Source organism: Eretmochelys imbricata, chromosome 10 (genome assembly GCF_965152235.1).
Source record: "Eretmochelys imbricata isolate rEreImb1 chromosome 10, rEreImb1.hap1, whole genome shotgun sequence".
NCBI classification, from domain to species: Eukaryota; Metazoa; Chordata; order Testudines; family Cheloniidae; genus Eretmochelys; species Eretmochelys imbricata.
Window position 1 is genome coordinate 11,293,720 of NC_135581.1, and position 11,647 is coordinate 11,305,366.

The 11,647-nt window shown below is 42.3% G+C and overlaps 1 protein-coding gene across 2 annotated transcripts in view; it reads left to right on the plus strand.

Moving 5' to 3' along the window:
- Positions 1-11,348, plus strand: part of IQCE (IQ motif containing E) — a 40,667-nt gene extending 29,319 nt beyond the window's left edge. For both annotated transcript variants that reach the window (XM_077828064.1, XM_077828065.1), the window contains exons 19-23: positions 1,173-1,283; positions 2,358-2,488; positions 7,259-7,380; positions 7,992-8,102; positions 10,941-11,348. In XM_077828064.1, the coding sequence (XP_077684190.1) occupies positions 1,173-1,283; positions 2,358-2,488; positions 7,259-7,380; positions 7,992-8,102; positions 10,941-11,068 (603 nt within the window). In that variant the 3' untranslated portion in view covers positions 11,069-11,348. The remainder of the gene's footprint in view (positions 1-1,172; positions 1,284-2,357; positions 2,489-7,258; positions 7,381-7,991; positions 8,103-10,940) is intronic.
- The last annotated feature ends 299 nt before the right edge of the window (positions 11,349-11,647 follow it).

An 11,647-nucleotide genomic window follows, 5' to 3' on the forward strand; every position in this document is an offset into this window, starting at 1 on the left:
TTTTGTTTAACATAATCACCAGAATGTTTGCCAGACTCCACTTGATTTCTGATGACGTTATCAAGCAGCAAAGCCTGCTGAGTAGCTGGGATCTAAGATGGTGTGACGGGGCAGATTGGCCCCGCACTAGTACAGAGGGGGTTAATCCTTCCCTCCTAGCAGAGGAAGCCCCACCCCTGAGGCTCTGCTGGGCATGCTCCACCTGAAAGTCAGGTATAAAAGCCTTCAGAGCTGCTCAGTCAGAGCTGACTGCCGAGGAGGAAGGGCGCTTGGCATGGGCTCCAGCCCAGGAGCCGTTACAGCTCTTACCTACCAGGGAGTGGTACCTCCCACCCTTATGAGATCAGCATGTTTTGGAAGGATTCCCCGTTGACCCCATGGCAGACCACTCCACCACTGTCAGTGCCCTGGGTTGGGGCCCAGTGGAGTTGGGTGGGCCGGGTCACTCTACTGGGGGCCACCACCCCCTTGTGACGGCCCCCAGGCACCAGCCACTAGGCCCCCTCTTTTGCCTCCAAAGGTGGCTGTATTGACTCTGGCTCCTAAGCTGCGCTATCCCACTAGAGGAGGAGAATTAGGTGGACTTTGGCCATTAGGCTGCACTGCCCTAGGGGCACATTGAATGGACTCTGGCCACTAGGCCACATTACCCCACTTGGGAAGAGGCAATAGACGGACCCTGGCCATTGGGCCACACTGTGCTGACTACTGGAGGGGGCGTTTAGAAAATGGATGTAGGCACAGAGAGGCGGGGTTGCCTCCCGCCCCCTGACTTAAGGGGTTGACAAGGTACAAAGCCTGCCACAGATGGGAATATGACTGCATTGCTGTATCTATGAAATATGGGCTAATGTTTGTAGCTTGAATTTAATTGCATTTGACAGGGTCCATAATGTGCAGATTCTCGGGTTAAATTTACTGTGGAGTTGTATGTCTGTGCAGTTCTTTTATCATTTATAGGTTGGAACCCTTTTGGATTGCAGACCAGCGCATGTGAAGTGGTTAAGGGTGCCTCTTGTTTAGAGGGGAAATGCCTGCACATCAAACAGTTGTCATTGCACAGGGAAAATAGTTCTCTCTCCTGTAATGCCTTTTTCCCTCTGGATTCAACTTTAATTTGTAGCTGCCATCTTTCAAGGGAGTTAACATCCATTTATCTCTCTCCCTGCTAGGCGGCTGTTGTGATTCAGGCAGCTTTCAGAGGACATTTAGCTCGGCAGAAATTGTTATTGAGTAACACACTCGGTCGAAAATCTCCCACCGTGCATAGCCTTGGAAATAAGGTAATTGTTGGGGCAAGTGGGGACATAGACACAATGTGCTTCTTAATTTTTCCATTATTTACAGTCAGTTTATGGTGCAAAGTAGTAGGCTTCCAGGTTTAGTTCTGTAACTTATCCAGTTAGTTTTTTTAATACTTCGGCCTGTGGTGTCATTTAAATTCCAGAATGTGTTAAGCCCATTTGTTGGCTTTCCTTTTTACCATCTACTTCATAGTTCTCCTGCAAAATAAAGCCATAGTATCTCTGTGCAGTAGGCTGCAACCTGTATCCAAGCTGCTTGCTTTCTTTATCTGGTTCTGTCATCAGGTAAGAGTAAAGAATGCAGCCTTTTCAAAAGCTGCACTGCACCCAGGCACTCATGGAGTCATAACACTAGGCAAACATTACTCATCGTGCTTTAGAAACAAGAAGTTGAAAATGATGGTTGGTTTGGAGTCTGGTATCCAGCATGCTCTGCTGAAGATTTGCAGTGTATTTCTTAAATCATGTCACACTTGGCCCTGAGTGCCAGGCTCTGAATATAAAAAGACTTCCTTACTGATTACACATTTTAGATGCGGTAAATGTACTGGTTTCCTAAGTAGCCGTTTAGATCTAGGGCAGTCTAAAATGAATGAAGAATTCTCTAGCCAGGCCCTCCATTTCACTACACATTATAATATTTAAGCTCAGCTTCAGCTCAGTTTGGTGGCACTGACAAACTTCTGCTTTATACAGAGGTCAGACCCATCTTGGAGACTGCCTTAACACTCTTAGCTTGAGGATGAGTCCTGCCCACAATACCACTGAAATAATTTAACATTCATTTCAGCTGCCTACCCTTTATCTGTTTTGTAGTTGAATACAGGTGTTTCAACGTTCGTTGTTTAACAACTGTATGATGACATATTATCATTGGATCAATAGACGTCTAGTAAAACCCCACTGGGCTGCAACCCAAAAGAAGTGAATGCTTGCTCACTGCCAGGGGACACCACATTCACGATCAAGAATAAAAATGTCAAAGGTGCGTTTATGTTGGCAAGGAATTTGTTAAAAGGCTGATTTTTTTTTCTTTGGTCTCTTTACACTGAGGACCCCAACATGTCTCACGGGTCCAGCTCTTTGAGCTTGTCTTCTGACTTCAAGGAGGAAGAAGAGGTTGTGACATTCATCCAATCAGTTTTCAGGGCTCACTTAGCACGTAAAGGACAGCATGAGGAAAGGTAAGTCAGGAGCAGAAGTCTCCACCAGGACACAGTATTCTTACTTATTTGCATGGCTATATCGATGTAAAATTGTAGTAGAGGCTCCAAGGCAGCAAAAGAGAGAGTCCCTTGGAGCAATAGGTATGTTCAGTATAAACAGTTAACAAGTAAAATGCATAGAAGGGGCATACAATAAAATTTCCCCATCCTTCTGTTTCTGCAAGCTTTAGATACTGTTATGGTTATAGGACAAACCACACTACTGCCAGAGCTCACCCCTCAGGTGCCAAGCCCAAGCTTTCTCCTATCTCAGGATTCAGAGTAGCAGCCGTGTTAGTCTGTATTCGCAAAAAGAAAAGGAGTACTTGTGGCACCTTAGAGACTAACAAATTTATCTGAGCATAAGCTTTCGTGAGCTACAATTCACGAAAGCTTATGCTCAAATAAATTTGTTAGTCTCTAAGGTGCCACCAGTACTCCTTTTCTATCTAAGGATGGAATCCTATGATTCTCCCACACTAAGATCCCTGTGTACTAACCCTTAATTCCTCAACAGGGTTATTTGTCACAGGCAGCCCCCAGCCACTACACCTCTGCACTCTGGGGGCTGCCTGTGACAAATGGTCTATGCAGAGTGACCAGAAAGCCTTTTCTAAACTCTGTATGGTGTATTTTTGATAGTGGGAACACTGCATAGAGCAAGAGAACAAGGATTTTAAAACAATAAACAGTCTACATGCATTGTGTCAAACCAACCTAACAGCTTTTTTTTGACATGATAACAAGCCTTGTGGATAGTGGGGAAGTGGTAGATATGGTATATCTTGACTTTAGTAAGGCTTTTGATAGTGTCTCGCATGATCTTCTCATTAACAAACTAGGGAACTACAACCTAGATGGAGCTACTATAAAGTGGGTGCATAACTGGTTGAAAAATTGTTCCCAGAGAATGGTTAACAGTCAAGCTGGAAGGTATATCAAGTGCGGTCCCACAGGCATAGCTGCCAACGCCATGGGTGCTCTGGGGCTGAAACACACACAGAAAAAAATAGAGTGGATGCTCAGCACCCACCGGCAGCCCTGCAGATTGGCTCCTCCCCTTCACCCCAGTGCCTCCCACCTGCCGGTAATCATCTGTTCAGTAGCGTACAGGAGGCTTTGGGGGAGAGGGGGAGTAGCGGGATCAACAAGAGGTGCGGGGAGGGAGCAGAACGGGACAGGAAGAGGTGGAGCAGAAAGAGGCAGAGATGGGGTGGGAAGAGGCGGGGCAGAGGCTTGGGAGAAGGGGTGGAGTGGGGGGTGGGGTCTGCAGCAGAGCATGGGTTCAGCATCCCCGGGAAAATCACAAAGTTGGTACCTCTGCCCACATGGGTTGGTCCTAGGTCCGGTTCTGTTCAATATCTTTCATCAGTCATTTAGATAATGGCACAGAGAGTACACTCATAAAGTTTGCAGATGATATCAAGCTGGAAGGGGTTACAAGTGTTTTGGAGGATCGGACTCTAATTCAAAATTATCTAGACAAACTGGAGAAATGCTCTGAAGTAAATAGAATGAAATTAAATTAGAACAAATGCAAAGTACTCCACTTACAAAGGAACAATTAAAAGCACTCATACAAAATGGGAAATGACTGCCTAGGAAGGAATACTGGGAAAAGGATCTGGAAGTCATAGTGGATCACAAGCTAAATATGAGTCAACAGTGTAATACTGTTGGGGAAAAAATGCAAACATCATTCTGGGATGTAATAGCAGGAGTGTTGTAAACAAGGCATAAGAAGTAATTCTCCTGCTGTACTCTGCGCTGATACGGCCTCAACTGGAGTATTGTGTCCAGTTCTGGGCGCCACATTTCAGGAAAGATGTGGACAAATTGTAGAAAGTCCAGAGGAGAGCAACAAAAATGATTAAAGGTCTAGAAAACATGACTTATGAGGAAAAATTGAAAAAAATGGGTTTGTTTAGTCTGGAGAAGAGAAGACTGAGAGGGGACATAACAATTTTCAAGTATATAAAAGTTTATTACAAGGAGGAGGGAGAAAAATTGTTCTTGTTAACCTCTGAGGATAGGGCAAGAAGCAATGGGCTTAAATTGCAGCAAACACAGTTTAGGTGGACATTAGGAAAAACTTCCTAACTGTCAGGGTAGTTGAGCATTGGAATAAATTGCCTAAGGAGGCTGTAGAATCAGGGATGGCATAGATAATACTTAGTCCTGCCTTGAATGCAGGGGACTGGACTAGAAGACCTCTCCTGGTCCCTTTCAGTCCTACAATTCTATGATTCTGTGCAGGCCTGTCCCCCGGATGTTAGCTAGGTAACCCAGTTTCTTCAGGTTCCTTCTGCAGAACCCCTCTGTGTCTGGGCCCGTTCTTCTGCACAAGCCAGTATGAGGGACTTTTAAACATTTTAATATCCTTTTGATCTTAGGTCCCCAGCGCTGGCAGAATCAGTCTTTTAATTTTATTGGAGCCATGGTCCATGGACCAGTTAATAGCCCAGACATCATTTTTCTTAAAGACTCATTAAGTGTTTTATTGAAGAAAATAAGAACGGCCATACTGGGTCAGACCAAACGTCAATATAACCCAGTATCCTGTCTGCTGACAGTGGCCAATGCCAGGTGCCCCAGAGGGAATAAACAGAACAGGTAATCATCAAGTGATCCATCCCCTGACGCCCATTCCCAGCTTCTGGCAAACAGTGGCTAAGGACACCATTCCTGCCCATCGTGGCTAATAGCCATTGATGAACCTAGCCTCCATGAATTTATCTAGTTCTTTTTTGAACCCTGTTATAGTCTTGGCCTTCACAACATCCTCTGGCAAAGAGTTCCACAGGTTGACAGTGCATTGTGTAAAGAAATACTTCCTTTTGTTTGTTTTAAACAAGCTGCCTATTAATGTCATTTGGTGACCCCTTGTTCTTGTGTAATGAGCAGGAGTAAATAACACTTCCTTATTTACTTTCTCCACACCAGTCATGATTTTATAGACTTCTATCATATCTCCCCTTAGTCGTCTCTCTTCCAAGCTGAAAAGTCCCAATCTTATTAATAGTTCCTCATACGGAAGCTGTTCCATACCCCTACTCATTTTTGTTGCCCTTTTCCAAATCCAATATATCTTTTTTGAGATGGGGTGACCACATCTACTCGCAATATTCAAGATGTGTGCGTGCCATGGATTTATATAGAAGCAATATGATATTTTCTGTCTTCTTATCTATCCCTGTCTTAATGATTCCCAACATTCTGTTCGCTTTTTTGACTGCTGCTGCATAAGTGGATGTTTTCAGAGAACTATCCACAATGACTCCAAGATCTCTTTCTTGAGTGGTAACAGCTAATTTAGACCCCATCATTTTATATATATAGTTGGGATTATGCTTTCCAATGTGCATTACTTTGCATTTATCAACAATGAATTTCATTTGCCATGTTGTTGCCCAGTCACCCAGTTTTGTGAGATTCCTTTGTAGCTCTTTGCAGTCTGCTTTGGACTTAACTATCTTGAGTAGTTTTGTATCATCTGCAAATTTTGCCACCTCACTGTTTCCCCCTTTTTCCAGAATGAATATTTTATGAATATTTTGACTCGTACTGCTCCCAGTACAGACCCCTGGGGGACACACTGTTTACCTCTCTCCATTCTGAAAATTGACCATTTATTCCTACCTTTTGTTTCCTGTCTGTTAACCAGTTACGGATCCATGAGAGGACCCTCCCTCTTATCCCATGACAGCTTAATTTTCTTAATAGTCTTTGGTGAGAGACCTTGTCAAAGGCTTTCTGAAAATCTAAGTACACTATATCCATTGGATCTCCCTTGTCCCCATGCTTGTTGACCCCCTCAAAGAATTGTAGTAGATTGGTGAGGCATGATTTCCCTTTACAAAAAGTATGTTGACTCTTCCCAAACAAATTAAGTTCATCTGTGTCTGACAATTCTATTCTTTACTATAGTTTCAACCAGTTTGTCCAGTACTGAAGTCAGGCTGACTGGCCCGTAATTGCCAGGATCACTTCTGGAGGCCTTTTAAAAAATTGGCGTCACATTAGCTATCCTCTGGTCATTTGGTACAGAAGCTGATTTAAATGATAGGTTACAAACCACCGTTAGTAGTTCTGCAATTTCACATTTGAGTTCCTTCAGAATTCTTGGGTGAATACTCTCTGGTCCTGGTAATTTATTACTGTTTAATTTCAGTTTGTTCCAAAACCTCCTCTAATGACACCTCGATCTGGGACAGTTCCTCAGATTTGTCACCTAAAAAGAATGGCTAAGGTTTGGGAATCTCCCTCACATCCTCAACCATGAAGACCGATGCAAAGAATTCATTAGTTTCTCTGCAATGGCCTTAACGTCCTTGAGTTCTCCTTTAGGTATATTTTCTCTAGTCATGATTTTGTTTCCTACTTGTTTTTTCTAAAAGCCCCTTGTTTATTTTGCATCATATAGTCAGGAAGCATCCTTACAGCAATCGGACTGTCATAGAGCATATAAAGCAATCAGACAACCATAGAGCAATAAAGTAATACAGAGCAGGTATACGTCATCCGCGCTGCCCAACATTGTTCCTTGGGAGATGAAACAAGGAGGTGGTTGTAACATAAAGTCCACCTGTGAAATCTCATCTGGTTTACATGTTATCACCTCTGTGAGTCATTATAGTTTTATTTATTTATTTATTTATTTCGACTGTATATGTCTCGGGTTTCCTGCTTGCATCTCTGCAGGTGGATTAGTGATCCCTGTTTCATGCTAATGCAGTGCATCTTTTGCAGGCCCTCTGTCTCCAGAGCTTCAAGTGAAAGAACATTCCCTGCTGTTTCCAATAGGAAGAAGAAACAAATCTCACCAGCACTCAGGAAACCTTTCCCTTCAGCCTTCACATCAACCTCTCTTGGTAATCTCATTTCCCTCTATGTTCAGAAGTATGTGGGCTATGAATGGGCACTCTCACAATTTTAAAGAAAACTTTAGGTCTAGTGAAAGATTGGTAGTCTTGGAGATTGAAATCCTGTAGCCACAAAATAGATACCCAGACAGTGTGTTTGCAAGTTCCCCACATACTGCCCTGCCTATTTGTCACAACCTTGAGTTGGAGTGGCTGCCTCTAGGGGTAAAAGGGTAGTATCCAAGAGGATATGGTGTTCCTCTGTGCAGCCTGTCTGCTTCCAGCTCACCCCTACCATGTAGATGTACTTTGGGAGTTTCCATGACATTTCAGGCTTCAACCGTGGAGAAGTTGGGAGGATTTCACCTTTCTTGCTTAAAGGGAATAGAGTTATCTGATAATAAAGAAGCATCCCCTGTCAGCCAAGCATCCCCAGTCAGCCAAATAAATGTGGTAATGTCTTTTCAGCTGTCTCCAAGTACAAGGGAGACCAGGTAAATAAAAAAAACTTTAGCTCTAGAAAATCTGGCTAACTAGTGCTACTATAATACAAATAATTAATAATAATAAAGCACCATCACTATGCAGTCATGACGTTTCTGACTGCTGAATTATTCCAGATGATGAAGACAGTGAAGTGACCAGTGAAGAAGTTGTGGAAGAACTTACTGCTGAAGGGAGAGAGAGGAGATCAAGAGAACACAAACTTTCCTCCTTGCAGCACTCTTCTGGTGAGTATTGAAAGAAAGAGGTGGGGGGCAAAGGGGTGTTTGTTCATTGCCCCTAAGAAAGTGGCAGGTTAGAAAATATTGGAGTTTAGAAAATATTTAGCTTGCCACTGAAGAGAGAGCAAGCATATCCGTAAATATAAATCTAACAGATGTTGTTTTCGAGCTTGATACTACATGTCTCTTTGGACACTTTGCCTTTAGGCATGGTCATTTATAGATAGCATAACCAAATCCTCCCAAAAGGCAAATACAACTAACTACTGAATGAAAGAGAATGCTCTGTCATAAATATCATCTTGATGAGTAACTGACAACCCTACAATTGGTTATAATTTGTTAACCATTTGAATCCATTCCATTCACTAAAAGTCCAACTTCCCTAACTCTTAGCTCGTGCCTGATCTAACCATCTGCTAATGAAATAGGCCCCCACTGCAATAATGCTCTTCCCTGGTCATATCATACCTATGAAGGGACTCGATAGCTTTAAATTTTTCAGCTGCTGAATGAGCTCTTCACCTCATACCTTCCAACCTCAAACTTGCATTTAATGACCTCTAGATTTTTGATCAGTTGTAAGTGTTCTGTGGAAATACATTTTGCAAGAAGTCATTTGGTTACCCTGCCCTTTGGCATTCTTTTCAGATCAGTTGTGAATGTTGAATTGTTAAAGAGGACTTGTATATAGGCTAGTATCAGTAGGTATTATCCAGGTTTAGTGGCGTCTTGGCTTTCATTGTATTGTCTCTACTGGATTCATAGATTATAAAATCAGAAGGGACCACTGTGGTCCTCTTGTCTGACCATCTTCTAACACAAGCCACATGACTTTCCCTGAATTAATTTGTTTAAACTAGAGGATATCTTTTCGAAAAAAATCCAGTCTTGATTTAAAAATTGCCAATGAGGGAGAATTTGTCACAACCCTTAGTAAATTGTTACAATGGCTAATTACTCGCAGTTAATAATGTGTGCCTTACTTCTAGTCTGAAATAGTTTAGCTTTAACTTCCAACCATTGGATCCTGTTATACCTTTGTCTGGTAGGCTAAAGAGCCCGTGATCAAATTTTTGTTCCCCATATAGGTATTTAGTTTATAAACTTTAATGAAGTCACCTCTTAACCTTCCCTTTGTAAAACTAGATTGAGCTATAAATAGAGAGGTAAAACTCCACTGTGTGGAAAATGCTAAAATAAGTGGTATTTTATTCAAGGCCTTCACTTCATGTGACTTCTGTAACTATTTCAAGTCCAAAACTTCCTGAAGATAAGCAAAATTTGGAGACTGATTTTTAAATGTATTCAATAAGATCCTACTTGTTCAGTCACATTTGTTCCTTCCTATAAAGTTGGGCAGATATGGGTAACAACCACAATATGTGAAACTCATTGGCTTATAACTTCCTTCTCCATCTCAGGGTGAAGCTCTGCATTTCTGCTTTCATGATTTAACTAGAGTGGTATCTCTTCCCACCTCTGTAGTAGTATATAATGGACTCTCGGAACACAGCTAACCTAACTCAAGCTGCTTAGCGGTGATTATTATTTATTTGTATTGCATGCAATACTGCCCAAAGTATTCAGTATTCTGCCCATTCAGAATAAGGACCTTATTGGGCTAAGTTCTGTACAAACGCAGACTTAGAGTTCTTGCCCCAAAGAGCCTAAAAAAAGGATAAAAAGGGGGAAAAAGAGCAAGATAGTATGTACCAGCAAAGTTACCAGGTTAATGACCAGGTATGTCTTATTAGAGAGACAAAGACTGACCATTTAGAAACAAGCAGTTTATTGTGGGAGTCACATCTTTTTATTGCTATGTCAGCTTCTAAGAGTTCCCTTTATTTGCTCCTATCCTCAGTACTATTAGTTCATAAATCATTTTTCTAAAAATCTTCCCTCATCTTTTCAGCAGCAGTCCACACAGAATGTACATAGGTGCATTTAACTGGGGGTGGGGGTGCACATTTCATAGCTTCTGTAGGCTGAACACATTGCACACACCAGAGGATCCTTGCTTTCCTCCAGTCCCCCAACCCCCCACAAAGTCCCTGTGTACCATCCTCCCATCCCCCTCTATTTCAGTGAATTGTCCGATCCCCCAGCCCCCTCTCACAGGGGCTCTGTGTGTCTTCTTCCCCCCCAGCCACGGTCCCCCGTTCCACACGCTCTGTGTGCATGCCTCTTGCCCCCCTCCCCCTCCTCAACATTCTTAGTACTTTTCTTTCTTTCCAGGAGTCAGCAGAAAAATACCATCAAGTTAAGTGCAGGACCTTCCTCCATTCATCCAAAAAAAATTTTTTTTTAAAGATAAAACATAGTCTGGTGAAAGTTTTTTGTTGTTAATATTTACATACTATACCAACATATTTATGTATGGTACTTTATAATGCATAGTGAGTCATCAATCATTGTCCTCAGCCACCTGTCTCCCATTTCTGTATGCATGACTGTCTGAAGCCCTCTCCATGACATTTCCACTTAACTTGATCTTGCTTGGGTCAATTTTTCCTTTGCTAGCCTGCTAATAAATAACTGTTTTTATGATGTGAGATGACTTCGGTCTCAAATTACTTTATTTTATGGTGTGTAACCACTTGAGAAGATTTCGTGACAATAAGACAAATCAGGCATGGTCAGTATGTCAGTTTAATGCTTGCCATGCTCTTTCAGGAAAGGGGAAAGGTAATAGTTGTATGCAGGAAAAAGAGGGAACAGAATTATTCTTAACCATAAGTCACTGTGGTAACCTAATGGCCCAGAGGTATTACACTTCCCACAAGGGCCTGGTTTTGTCAATGATGTTTATTGATGCTCCTGTCTTCTTTGTGGTTTTTTCAGTCATGTCCTCCCAGAACCAGTTGCAGCCCACACACTCTCCGCATTCGGATGAGGCTCACTCAGACGATTCGGATGATAGTGTAGTCTCTCCATCGCTGCTGGTGAAGAAAAATTACTCCCACTTCTAGGTTCGCGGGGGTTCTTCTCATTCCCTTTTACAGGCCTGGCTCACAAACGAAAGAAAATGTTTTCTTCTTTCTGGCAAGATAAAGCAAGTAGAGGGTTAAAAGGGGCAATGTCACCTTAAAGCCATTGGTATTTCAGCCATGAAAAATCATTCTGTTTTATATAACCTCTCTATTGACTGTGTCTCTCTAACCTCATTACTGTATTTCTTTCCTGTTCTTATTATATTGAGAGTGGGGGAGTTAAACTGTTCAATAGTTCGCAAAAAGAAAAGGAGTACTTGTGGCACCTTAGAGACTAACCAATTTATTTGAGCAAAGCTTGTGCTCAAATAAATTGGTTAGTCTCTAAGGTGCCACAAGTACTCCTTTTCTTTTTGCGAATACAGACTAACACGGCTGTTACTCTGAAACCTGTTCAATAGTTGTGCATCAGCAGGATCTTTACAGTTCTGTTGATGTGTATAATGCTTCACAGTCAGGAAAGAAGAGAAGGTCCTTTCCCTAAAGAGTTTACAATCTAGAGGCCCAATCCTGCAACTCTTACTTGACCAGTTTTTACTCTTGTGAGTAGTCCCATTG